Source organism: Microchirus variegatus, assembly GCF_963457635.1.
Source record: "Microchirus variegatus genome assembly, chromosome: 10".
Classification (NCBI taxonomy): domain Eukaryota; kingdom Metazoa; phylum Chordata; class Actinopteri; order Pleuronectiformes; family Soleidae; genus Microchirus; species Microchirus variegatus.
The window spans coordinates 25,002,424-25,016,212 of NC_139811.1; the positions used below are offsets into that span (position 1 = coordinate 25,002,424).

Sequence of the window (13,789 nt, forward strand, 5' to 3'; positions counted from 1 at the left end):
ATAACATGCTTAACATATCATTTTGGTTAATTTACTTTACACATCTCCCGGAAATAACTGGCATTTAAAGTAAAGGGAGATTGTACAGGTTATCTACAGATTCTACACTATAAATAAAAACATTGTGGTGTGCTCAGATTTGCTTTTATCGCGATGTATATCGTGTAGGTTGTTAAATTGAGAAAACTGCGTTTTCCACGATGAAAGAAGACCCGCCCCCACGTCGCCTCTTACGTTAGGACACGGAAGAGTGGTGATTGGTTACTAAGGTCACGGACGTAAGAGTAAGCCAATCAGCGGTGACGTCGGGGCAGGTCCTTTGGCTCCGTGCTCCCCATGGATGCATAGTGCTCCCCCAGTCAAACGCCCCTGACTGTGGGGACAGCCAATCAAGTCCGCTGCTCCGCTACGTTAGCATAGCTCGGGCCAAAACAACAGACCGTGTCCCGTCGCGTACCTGCTTCCTGTTAGACACGGAACAACTGGACGCGTATAATGCTAAATTAACCGAAAGCGTTTGCCTTTTTGTTGATGTTATTTTTAATTGTTGGCGTCTTCCGCGAACGCCGAAGGAGGCAAAGTCAGCCACCGGAGCTGCTGCTATCGCGACTTTAGCTGCCGAGCTAACTGTAGCTAACATCGGCTGTCCAGCGGGGGAAGATGGGCTCCATCCTGAGTCGCAGAATCGCTGGTGTTGAGGATATCGACATCCAGGCCAACTCGGCCTATCGATTTCCACCCAAATCTGGTGAGTGATCGGCATTATGTCTTTCCCGAATACATATTATCTTAAAAAAACAAGTGAGGCTAGCCTAGTGAGGCTAATGAGTGTAATAGTTGTTGGGTGAGACGATGAGTAAATACGTGTGGAGCAGTGTGATCGCACATAATGGTGCTTGTTATCATTAGAATATGTTGTGATTCATTTACAGCAGAGCTCGGCTATAATTCAATAGCACTAGTCACGTGAGAGTGTTGATTTGGTATCTTGGTTGTAACTAGTGGTTATTTCAGTTGCTGTTTTTTTTAATTAAAGCTGCACAATGTTGGGTAAACATGCGATAACATCGTTGATTATCGCAATATATATGTAATCTGACTTGCCACAAATAGACACGTTTTAAGTATGTGGTGTTTATCTGCTTTGCTGTTAACTTAGACCAAAAAGTCAAATTGTGAATAAATACCCCCCCAAACCTGTTTATTAGAAGCGGCGACTTTTTCTTCAAACTATATCACTTATTCCATCGTGATATAGCAATTACAATTTTTTTTTTAAATTTTATTATTTTACAGAATTTCAAAAATGTGTTTGTTTTGATAGGGAGTGGAATATATTTCAGAATAGTTTTTTTTATAATGCTAAATTAATTTAGAAATATAAACAGACATTTAAACTGATATTGAGTGGTGGGCAACATGAAAAGTGATTGTCCCATGGGCTGCACGGTACAAGGGCTGAACATTTAAGTTGTGAATGTTCGAAACAATTCATATAATTAAAGTTCTTGCATTAAAGTAAAGTAGCCAATATTTTGATGAATGGCTCAATACTATATTTATTGTCTGTTATTGGTATCACAATTTTCCGTATCTACCATATCAGTATTTATCAGTCTTTTTAAACTCTTTTAATTGACTAAAATATCAACACATTTGTGCTGATGCATTGACAACCCAGCCATAACTTGCAATTTCCAAAACATGAATAACCCACAATTTTACAGACTATAGTTGGTATATAATTTGTCTGAAATTGAAGGTTTTGAATAGTACTGTTTTTTTCTTTTCTTTTTCCAATGTATAGTCTAGTGATTTTTCGTCAGTTTGGATTGATACCGATACCAATTATTACATTGTGTCGTAGTAAAGTCGAACTAAAGCTTGCCTTAAAAGTTCGAATGCTGATCAAATCACAAGCAGACACCGAAAACATTTATATTTCATTTAAAAAGTCAAGATCTTGATGCCCCTTTAAACAACTATTCTGCTACTCTGAACTTTCTGATTATCTTTTGCTGTAAGTTTATTGCGTAGGAGGAATAAAAAGTTGCTGACACCCAGACATGATGCAAACGTTTGTCATTGTTCACAACAAGGCACATTTTCCTTTTACTTTATTGGGGCAAAGATCTGTACAGCATTTATTCTGGATTCCTATAACTTTTAAAGACACCTTTGCTTTGTCGTTATTATATTTCGAGGCAGTAAACACAGAGTTTGGGGACAGGTGCTCCATCATTGTGACTGATTCATTTTAAAACCCATAAAAGCCATCAGATATTTTATTGTCTCCTGGACTTTGAGTCATAAAATACACAGTGTATCAGTTTGCACCAGAGGACAGATGTAGGGATTATAAAGTTATTGGAAATCGTGTTTGCTTTTGTTTACATTTTTTTTAAACCATGCCAGGTTTATGTTAAAGTGAAGATATAGTCAATGTTTTTTTGTAACACTACAGTAGCATAGTGTTTGTTGATTGACTTCCCTAATGTCACTTTGTGTAATGTTCCCAAGCATAGTTTCTTACAATGTTAAACTCAATGTGAATTGGTTCATTTAGAAAAAAAAATGTTGTTTATTTAATTTACTGTGTATCACTTTACAACTGTAACGTACCATTTAAATGAAGCATTATTTACTCCATATTAAGAGTCATCTCAGTTTAAGTAACTGTTTAGAAACTGTTTTCACATCAATGTGGGCAGAAATATCTTAATAAAAAAATACCTTTTTTTTTTTGAAGATGTGTTCCAAAACAAACCGAGAAGGACTTCAGTGCTTTTAGTAATCATATTCTTTTCTGCTCTTGTGTTCAGGAAATTATTTTGCCAGCCACTTCTTCATGGGAGGTGAGAAATTTGACACACCACATCCGGAGGGATACCTTTTTGGAGAAAACATGGACCTGAATTTTCTTGGAAACAGGCCAGTGCAGGTGAGAAAGCTAATGTGACAATTCTCGACTGTATCTTCCATATGTGTGGAACCACTCTTGATATATTTCTACATTACAACGAAATAAATAATTTCAACTCATTATTTCACTAGTTTCCCTATGTGACGCCTGCACCCCACGAGCCTGTGAAGACCCTGCGGAGTCTGGTCAACATTAGAAAGGACTCGTTGCGTCTGATCAGGTAAAGATAGTGAAAGCATCTTGCAAATCATCATCGTTGAGGAGTGAAGAAGAGAGTCAAGACTTTCCAACACGTCACCCTAATGCTTAACAAATGTTTTGATTCTAAGGTACAAGGATGACTCGGACACGCCGGCTGAAGAAGGTGGAAAACCAAAGATCCAGTACGGAGTAGAGTTCACCTTTGATGCTGATGCTCGAGTGGCCATTACCCTCTACTGCCAGGCATTTGAAGAGTTCTCCAATGGGATGGCAGTGTAAGAATTTCAGCTGTTTTTTAAAGTGATGTAAGATTTTGATATTTAGATATGTTAAATATCACATGCACATATATTACAAGTCCTGGTTAACTGCATGTTTCAATTAATCATTTAATGACTCCACGGCTCCATTTTAGTGTAAAACAATTAAAATATTATGAGTAGTGAGATTCAATCTGTAGAGCATAAAGACTAGAATAGATACGGTGGGTCCTTAGACTCCATAGCAACCACTGGTCGCCATGGTTACTGCAGATAAGACTTAGAAGAAGATGAAAGTTCACATTGAAGTTGTTGACAATTGAAGATTCATGTTTCTGGGATCTAAAACATTAGATTTAGATACTTTTGTACTATGATTTTTCTGCTCTCCTTCATTTCTGTCTGTCTTAAGGCACACAATAATTTATTGATCCCTTAAAGGTGACCGCTGATGTTAGGATTTCCACACTGATTGATGTCTGTAATATACTTGATTTAGTTACAGCCCAAAGGATCCATCAATGGCTTCTGAGACTGTGCATTACAAGCGAGGCGTGAGCCAGCAGTTCTCCATGCCATCTTTCAAAATAGATTTCTGCGAGTGGAAAGAGGAAGACGTAAGTATCTACAGCCTTTTATTTAATACATAAACATGGTTTGAATAAATTGAATACAATTGACCTTGGTGTATATTTACACCTCGGCAAAATCAAAATCTTCATTTTTTTCACCCCTTACAGCTGAACTTTGACCTTGATCGAGGGGTGTTTCCCATTGTTATCCAGGCTGTGGTGGATGAAGGAGATGGTAGGTTACCAGGGCTGCATAATAATCACTGAAATGTAGCTTAAACTCCAACTGTCTGTCAGACTAATGTAGCATAAAATAGCAGCTCTGATGTTGAGAAACATTGAAATATCAAAGTTAGCAGTTGAAGTGAAAAATACTTTTCTCTTTTAGATTGCTTTGGACATGCTCATGTACTTCTGGCAGCCTTTGAAAGAGTAAGTGTGCATCCTCATAAAAGTGAATTATTCTGTGTAGAACCCATTGTTAATATGCTTCAACATGTTTTGTTTTTTTATTTGTACCTGCAGCACGTTGATGGAAGTTTCTCCGTCAAGCCTCTGAAGCAGAAACAAATTGTAGGTTTATAAATATCCTGATTTTAGTATCAACTTCTTTAATGTTTGGCTAGTTATTTAGTTTAAAGCAGAATGAGGAGATTTGGAGGTCTGATCTCTTTGGTGTTTCAACACATGACATTATCAGTATCAGTCATTTAGGATGCACAGTATGTTGGTATTGCAGCGTAGTAGTGCACACAAAGGATGGATATTTTAGGCAGAGCATCTTTGAGTCCCAGATGTGCCGCAGTGGAAACGGTGTAAGCCAGAAAAATAATAATTTTTTTTTAGCATTTTGCCTGCATTCTGCTTTCATCCTCACACCGAAGTCTGCAGCTTTCAAAAGACTCAAACGTCACAAAAAGATCTGTGCCGAGACACTTGGGAGTCTTAACAATTACACAGATCCGTTAAGGAAATGTGTGATTTCTTTTGAAAAATCATGCACATATTAAAGCTCCTATCGCGTGGTCCTATCGCACATATATGTTAGTTATGGAGGTCTACTTACATACATTAACTTGTTTTGGTCAAAAACCTCCTAGTTGCTGCAAACGAATGGTTGGAAATCTCTCCTCGCTGAAACTCTCCTCAGCCGCGCTGTTTCAGGCTGAAATTTCACCCCTCGAAGACAGACTGTGTTGTGATTGGCCAGCCAACAAGAGCTTTCCCAACTGTCTTGTGATTGGTCAGGTACCTCGACGTGACATAATTAGCATGTCAGCTCTCAGAAGCGCAGCTCCCCCTCTGGAACGGTGGATGCACTGCTCCTCATTATCAAAACATTGTTTTAACAATGTTTAAAAATAGCTTTGTCACGCCATCCCTTTTACGACTTTAACCCGGAGTCAAAAAACGCTGTCGCAAGTGAAACACTTCCACAACGGACGTTCTTCTTCTGCGGTTCAATGTACGCAACCGAATGTGCCCAGACTAGTGACGGAGCAGGAGGATAGCAGACGGGATCCTTACGTAACGATTCCTGTTTTTTTCAGACCACGTGCAGAGCCCGAGAATACAATAAAACTCAGCGTTCTCAGCAGTGGCTGAACTGTTTGTTTCAAAATTTTGGGGCTTCATAAACGAGGTAATGGCGCAGATGCACATCAAAAAACAGCTTTAATTAGAACTTCCGGTCTATGGGAGCTTTAAGGTAACTGTCAGTCGAAATCAGAGATTAACTGAGTAGAATTTGATATTCAAGAAACTATGGTCAGTTAAAGTTATGTTAACTTTAAGGAAAGGCCTTGGTCAAAAACTTAAACTGGGACTCAAAGATGATCTGAATATATTTTAAATCTAGTTTTAGTCCTTTTACAACATAAAACTATCCTGTAAATTTTGGCACTATTGTTCTCATCCCTTGCTGGAGATCAACATTTCTGTATCTTTTCAGGTGGACCGTGTGAGCTACCTCTTACAGGAGATTTACGGCATTGAGAACAAAAACAATCAAGAGACCAAGGTTTCAGTTGATGTCTCACCTCCTACTTGAAACACAATGCTGTAATGCTTTATTCACATGGCTTAATGTGGTGTAATTATTTCTATTTACAGCCGTCCGATGACGAGAACAGTGACAACAGCAACGAATGTGTCGTGTGCCTGTCGGACCTGCGGGACACGCTCATCCTGCCCTGCAGACATCTGTGTCTCTGCAACTCCTGTGCAGACACGCTCCGCTACCAGGCCAACAACTGTCCCATCTGCAGGCTGCGTAAGAAGTGTTCCATTTTCTTGCTTAGAATAATAACGAAATGGCACTGTGACTGTCCTTCAATTGGCCTGGTGTTCCTCTGTCCAGCCTTCAGAGCTCTCCTGCAGATCAGAGCTGTGAGGAAAAAGCCTGGCGCTCTTTCTCCTGTGTCCTTCAGCCCTGTTCTGGCTCAGACTATGGACCACGAGGAACACTCTGTAAGTATCGCGCACAATCTGCTAAAATTAATTTGATGCTCAGGTGTCGGTGGTCAAGGTCTCTGTGACCGTACATCCCATTCTTTTGAACACGATACATGAGGAGCACCAGGATGTGTACGTGTACTCAAGGATGAACTGATGACAATTTATGCACTTATTATGACTCAGTCAACGAGGTGTTTTTCAGGAGGAAATTATGAAGTGATGACGGATATCACGGTACTCTGCAAAAACAGTTTTTTTTGCAGTTAATCAGCACTTTAATGGTCCAGTGTGTGAAATTTAGGTGAAATATAATTACACTTAATTTTTTAGTTTGCAATCACGTTATTTTATGAGGTGTTTTTCATTATCAGGTGTCAGGTGAGTTCTACTGAAGCTCTCATTTTGGACCGATATATTTTTTTAGTGCTCGGCACATTAACAACGTTTCCACAGCGACAAAAGACGTACACATGACACACACGTTGCATGAGTTAAACTCATTGACAGCTCGCTAATATATAAGACCAGCTTTAAGTTGCATCACTTCATTCCAAATTCCAATGATCACAGAATTTGACAGACAGAAAAAACAACAAAGCTGGTGGTGCCTGAAACTTTTGCACAGTACTGTATATATTTGTGTGCGTTTCTCTCTGCAGAGCTCTGACTCGGTTCCTCCCGGCTTTGAGCCCATCTCACTGTTGGAGGCTCTGAACGGTCTGAGGTCTGTTTCTCCTCCCATTCCCTCTGCCCCGCTCTACGATGACATCAACTTCTCAGGGGGTCTGGGTGGTGAGAGCCGACAGCTGAGCTCCCCCGAGCATTTGAGTGATGGGAGTCTACAGAAAAGCAAAGTCAGCAAGTCGCCTGACAGGTAGCGTCACACTGAACTTGTCCACATTCACATATGACAGGAAATTAGAAAACATATTTGACACATCACTGATTTAGAGTGTATTCCTTCATTTGTTCATTCATGTTTTCCCTTCTCTCTCACTGCAGCACCCTCAGGTCTCCATCCTCTCCCATCCAGGAGGAGGATGAGGAGAAACTCTCCGAGATGTCTGATGCTCAGCCTCACACGCTGCTCTCCAGCAGCCCCGCCCCCACAGATGTACGCAGCTGCTTTCGCCTCCTGAAACATCACCACACTTTATATTCACTTTACGTTCAGAACATTAAACATCTTTCTCTGTTTCTACTCCAGGCCACAGCAGCAGAGGATGTGGCTGAGTCTCTGTCTCCAGATGATGGTGAGTTTTCTCATTCAACTCTGTCTGTATAAATCAGAAATAAGTTTGAGTCACACCGTTAAACACTGTTGCTCTACTCACTCCAGAGGACAGGATGCATGCTGGAGCAGACATCCTGCAGGACTGTGGCAGCGAACACAGCTGCTTGACCAAAACAGAGAGCGACCCAGCAGGTGACCTGTCACTGCCAGGTGAGAAACCCTCTCTCCGGAAGAACGGGAAAGAACCAGAATGATATATTAAATATTCAGACGTTTTACAGTAAAGGCAGTGACAAGCTCCTAAAGCAAGGCTATTCAACTTAAGGCCCAGGGGCCAGATCCGGCCCTTCAAGTAATTTGGACCGGCCCACAGCTCTAACCCTAACCCAAGAGCCAACTGTAGCAATTGTACCATTATTGGTACTGTTACTTATATTTCTGCAAAATAGCCTATTGTGGCCATTGCACCTTAATGTTGTTTATATTGTTACCTCTAATATTGTAAGAGCCAGTTGTGACTGTTCTACCCAAATGTTGGTGGTACTGTAACTGTAACCATTTTGCACTATACGCAAATTGTATTATACCTGAATGTTGGTGATTTTGTTACTCACGTTTTTTGCACAAAACTAGCAGCCATTTCAATAAATAAGTGCTAAGTAATGTATAACATTGTGTATCTATTTGTATCCCTTTACTGCACATGCAACATGAAGTAGTAGTACAGGGGTTGACCGGCCCACTGGCTGGACAGCCTTCCGAAAAGCTGGCCCTCCAGAAATTTTAGTTGAATAGCCCTGTCTTAAAGTCATGCTTTTCTTTTCCAGTTTATCTCTTATTTTTATCCTGACCGCTTGACCCTTAGAACAGAGTTACAATTGGTAGTAGTCGGAAATCTAATTTGCCAGAGATTCAACATACCCTGTCCTCCTGAATCTTTTTTGTTTTGTTTTGTTTTGTTTTTACGAAATCAATCTATAAATGCAAGGAAAGTCTGTCTGTCTTGTCTGTTAATTACATAACTGTGCAACGGTTCACTTGGCAGGTGACTTACTAAGGCAACCAGTGTGTGCACTGCACTGCTGACTTTGGGTACGGGATGCAAGAGATATTGATAGAAATATGTCAGATATGTGTATCTGACACTGTATTATTGTTATTAGCGTAGCTAAAACATGTAATCCAAAACATTAGTTCTCCCTTATGGAAGTTTGCCCTAGAGAAGTCTTTGTTTAAAGGGCCAGTTGGCTTTAATGCCTCACCCTACTCTGTAACAACAATCACGCCACACTTCACCTACACATTAACATGCAAAGTGGAGAGGTTACTTTTAGGGGTGAGGGGTCAAATGCGATTGAGCCTAAATCTCTGTTCTGGTACTCTTGTCTAATGTTGCTTTTCTTAAATCCAAACTTTGATTCCCTGTGCTTTGCATCTAACCTGAGTGCTGTTGTGCTTCTTTGTCTTTCCTAACGCTCCTCCTCTCCTGTTCCCTGTTCATCTTCTACATTCGTATCCTCCTCAATATGGGCAGCTCTAGGTCCTGATTCCTGCTCTATTGGTATGGAGGAATAACTGTGGTATGTAGGCTTTCCTGTCTGCTCTGCTTCTTGGTATATGAGCTTCACTGAATGAATGAAGGAGTGAATCAACAAAAACCTTTTATTACCCCTGCGGAGGATTTGTGTTCATTAAGTTCCATTAAGGCGCATCAACAACCACACATGTCGGCATGACACCCCCAAGAGAACATCTTGGAAACACCTTCTAAGGCAGTAGTCTCAGACATGCGGCCGTGGGCCACATGCGGCCCGTGGGACGATATTTTGTGGCCCCCCACTTGATATCAAAGTTTAATGTAAGTGCGGCCCGCAGTGACGATGAGGAAGAGCGGCGCAAGAGGGAGAGAAAAAAAGCTGCAGATTGTAGCAGCTGCTGATTCAAAGCAGCAGTTACACACACACATCTATATCACAACGTCTCAGCTGCTGTCAAGTTACTATAGCAGCCTATATGTGATTCTGTTTTCGCTCAAACGTGCGTCCGCGCAGCCTCATGATCTGGCCCAGCCTCACTCGGACTCTAACTCATGCGGCCCCCAGGCAAATTGAGTTTGAGGCCCCTGTTCTAAGGAATCATGAAATCTGATTTGTTTAATAGTTCGGACACCTCGTTTTTGTCTGGATTTAAAACTGATGTAATAAGTTTGTCTTCATTCTACAGAGAATGTGGTGGATCTGCCATTATTTTAAAAGCCCAATGATCATTTAACCAATTTGTTGAGTGAAATCGACCATCAGTTTGTTCACCGGTTCTTTATGAATGCATTAGTTGTCGTCAAACATGGCGAGAATTAAATACTGGTGAGTACAGTTCAGTGAAGTTTTTATACATCTACAAGTGACAATGGCCAGGTGCCTCTCAAACTCATGCAGCCAATTCTTTTAAATCCGGTACAAACATTCACTTTAGGGCTGCAACGATTACTAATTGATTAAAACAAGCGTTCTGATTTTTGGGCTTTTTTTAGTTTTTAAATTTTCTAATTTTACTAGTTTCCTAAGAATTTGGTTGGCCAATAAATAGTACACAGAGGCCTCACAAACCACGACTTTGTCCTCTTGAAAATGAAATTCCTTGTACACATTATTGGTGGAGGCATACAAACACTGGGCAGTAAGTCTAGTTAATACTGGCTAGGTCTTGACTACAAAGACTAAGCACTGTTTCCGAAGTGTCCTGTGATATTGAAAGTCTGAAAGTCCACTTCCACCGACGTCGCTCATCTGTTGTTTCTCGTTATCCAGGATCCTCGGAGTCAACGGAAAGCCTGAAAAGTCAGAGCACAAACTGCTCCAGCCAGCCTCTCCTGTGTCCCACGAGCAGCCTTCACATGGAAGATGAGCATCTCGACCCCTGACTCTGATCCGGACGTCCCCCCCCCCCCCCCCCCGTAATCCACTCATCCCCATATTAATTCGTCCACCAGAACAGGTTCATGCTTCTCAAGATTCACACAGTCCTTCTGCTCCCTTCAAACCCTGAGGGAGGAGCTGTTGATTCCATCATTGTATCTGACACGAGCAGAAAAGACACATTCTCAAAGATGCTTTTCGTATCTTGATCTATGACTGAATTTTAATGTTAAAGATATTTTAAAAACAATTCATTAACTGTGCGGTAGTTGTGCGATGGTTGTGTGTCTTGGGGCAGAGTTGTGGTTTAGTAACTTGGAGTCCAGAGACATTTCACAACCTGTCACAGTGCTGCTTAAAAGCAACACTTACTTTAAATTAACTCAGTATTGATTTCCTTGACACTATATTCACAATATATAATTACACTTTGTTTTAAGTCGAATATATGAATGACTTCAGAAACCGTTTCCTCAGTCAGCTAAGCATTTTTTTTCCAGGTCTGACTGAGCAGATGTTTGAAAACATATGATTCGCTTTGTGCATTTGTTCATTTGCAGTGATTTTGCACTTGTTTATAATCCATTCCCTCAAGAGCTGTCACTTTTTCCAGAAAAGTTTAAGTGAATATTGCGAGACACAAATTTATTATAAGGGCTGGGTAAAAAAACAAAAAAACTGGATATTTCCAAATGATACGATCCGATATCACTTAACCCTGAAATTGATATAATATACGCCATTTTCTGAAAACTCTGCACAAATCTCGAGAATTTAGTGTCCTTGATAGTCTCATCTGACGGCAAGCTGTTGGCTTTAACTGCTACATCGATGTGGACTTCTTGATAAGCAATGGGCACGGGAGGCAAGCCAAGCTGTGCTCATAGCACCCTCTGCCAGACAGCTTGGTTCTTACTGTCTGATGCGCTTCTTGGCAGTACATTTTTTTTAAAAACCAAAATGGGTTGTGAAGGTTCAGGTTTCAATTAGAGTTGTAGTGTGTGATCATATTAAACAGTATGTACACAGTATTTTTAATGACGCACACGCTTATATTCTTGATTAAATCGATTAGTTATGTGGTTTGGGAATCGTCAGAAAATGTTGATCGTTGCTTGCTACACCTCAAAATGATGATGATGTTCTCAAATGTCTTGTTTTGTCACACAACATTGAGAGCTTGGTCTGATTATTGAAAACAACACTCAAACTGATTAATTCATTATCAAACGAGTTGCTGACTTATTTAGTAACCAATTAATAATTGATCAATTACACGTCACTGTCTTATTTTTCTGAGGGACCAAGAGGGCATTCAACATGAATCTAATGCCAAGCTACGCTTTTAGGCTCTATATTTCGGAATTTTGGATCAAAAGTGACGGCCCCAGTTCCTACATCGTTAACAAAATGTTTATGACGACATGAGTCTGAGGTGTCTGCAGATGAATCATAACTGTACTCGAACCCCCTTTAGGTAGTCACTTCCAAAACTGTTTAATTGTATTGAAAAAGGAAATCCTGATAATGATGTATAATGGAGGTAGATTCAGTAAACATGCACATTATTGAAGTCTTCGTTGATAAGAGCTACAGATTCAAATCCCTGACCGCTGAACTCAATAAGCAACAAGCATAGATGCTCCTCCAGCTACGTGTGTGTGTGTGTGCGCGTGTGTGCGCTCATCCCGTCAGTGTTTATTGCAGATCTCTGTACAGCCTTTTTTTTTCTTGTGTCTGCTTATGTGACGTAGCTGCAAAAAAATGGGTCAGGTGTCCGTTTGGCTGCAACGCCTTTACTTACCTTGGTCCTGTATGTGTAGCGCCATGCATATATAGATCTATGTGCCTTGACTTGATATGGCTCCGCCTGCTTGTTGCATTTGGACATTAGTGTTTTGATAATTAATGCTACAACACATTTCAGCACATAGAAGGGAGTTTGATTTAGTTTTTTTTATTCTCATGTACAGATTATTTTCCCTTTTTTTATTGCTACTGGAGAAATGTATCTTGCTATTTAGCAATATATATAAATATATATATAAATTAAACTGTTTATTTACTATATTACGATCGTATCAATAATGCATTTAATCTTAGTATTTAGGTTTGAGTGGATTCTCTCTTTGTGTGCGTTTTGAGAAGAAGGAAAATCAGCCAATGCTCCAGATGCATTTTAACGATCAAAGTAGAATCTGCATGTGACTTAGTTGACGTCAACACATCTCGCAGCTTTAAAGTAATGTGGTTATTATGTTGTAAACACTTCCCCCTCCTCCTCCTCCCTTTCTTCTACTTCTTCTGTGCCATTTCAACTTGACACTGTGCCTTCCTGTTCTTGTTCTGACCACTGTTGACCTGGTATCCAGGAAAACTCCACAGTAGGTGGTTTGTGGCTCTCTGTAAAATCAATACCAGTCTCTCCCCGTGTGTATAGCAGCATGTGTATAACAATAAAGAACAAAGACCCAGTACCACACAGCTACTACGTCTCCTTTTTCTTATTTCTGCAAACTACATTCCGTTGTTTTTTTTTTGTTTTTTTTTGTAAAATGTATTGTTTAAAATTAATAGTATTCTTAATTTTAACTTACTGCCTAAAATGAGCTGGTCTAGTGTGTAAAGGTGCATACAGAGCAGCTGAATCAATGGCTGAAGGCCCATTTATACTCCATTTACGTGCGTTCTGTCACTGCCATACATATTTATGTGCTTCTTTTTTTGCTGGCATGTTTACACAATATTTCCTCTAGAGAGCAGTGCACAGTACCAAGTTGCAGGCATCAACAAACAAATCTCTTCTACTGACTGTAGAAGAGATTATTATGCTTGATCTGTAAATAAACTGAAACACAAGCAGATTTTGTGGACTACTGTTGTGCCATTAGAGGGATGAAAAATGTCTCCGTATGTCTGGCGCAACTTTTCACAATTTCATTTCACAACTATCAGCTAAAGAAAAGACGCAAAAAGAAAGAGGAGAAATAATACAGTAATAATAAGTAAGTAATAATCCAGTGGAAGAATTAAATAACTCTAATGTTTAATATTGTAACATTGAGGAATTTGTTTCCTTTAAATCAAACCGCAGTGCTTCGGTGAGTGGAGCCAAGCTGCTGGCAGTCAACAAGGTTGCTTCTTTGCCATTTTCTTGACTGATTGATAGGACTATTGACTCTATACTGCCCCCACAATTTCCAGCACTATTGCTCCACTTTATATTT

At 40.1% G+C, this 13,789-nt stretch overlaps 1 protein-coding gene across 2 annotated transcripts; it reads left to right on the forward strand.

Moving 5' to 3' along the window:
- The first annotated feature begins 444 nt into the window (after positions 1-444).
- mgrn1b (mahogunin, ring finger 1b) lies at positions 445-12,985 on the forward strand. Of its 2 annotated transcripts, XM_083896350.1 has the most exons (17): positions 445-748; positions 2,823-2,941; positions 3,055-3,143; positions 3,253-3,399; positions 3,884-4,001; positions 4,125-4,191; positions 4,345-4,388; positions 4,482-4,529; positions 5,908-5,976; positions 6,069-6,228; positions 6,316-6,425; positions 7,073-7,287; positions 7,416-7,527; positions 7,621-7,666; positions 7,753-7,857; positions 9,182-9,227; positions 10,455-12,985. In XM_083896350.1, exons 1-16 carry the CDS (start codon positions 661-663, stop codon positions 9,220-9,222), a joined length of 1,578 nt encoding a protein of 525 aa, XP_083752476.1. In that variant the 5' UTR covers positions 445-660; the 3' UTR covers positions 9,223-9,227; positions 10,455-12,985. The 2 variants fall into 2 exon arrangements, with proteins under 2 accessions (XP_083752476.1, XP_083752475.1); XM_083896349.1 differs by lacking the exon at positions 9,182-9,227.
- The last annotated feature ends 804 nt before the right edge of the window (positions 12,986-13,789 follow it).

Bases quoted from the DNA above. Each gene is read 5' to 3' on its own strand.
- mgrn1b (XM_083896349.1), top strand. From the start codon at position 661: ATGGGCTCCATCCTGAGTCGCAGAATCGCTGGTGTTGAGGATATCGAC. The intron at 6,229-6,315 runs GTAAGAAGTGTT...TCCTCTGTCCAG, and splicing joins CTGTCCCATCTGCAGGCTGC to CCTTCAGAGCTCTCCTGCAG. The intron at 7,858-10,454 runs GTGAGAAACCCT...CTCGTTATCCAG, and splicing joins AGGTGACCTGTCACTGCCAG to GATCCTCGGAGTCAACGGAA.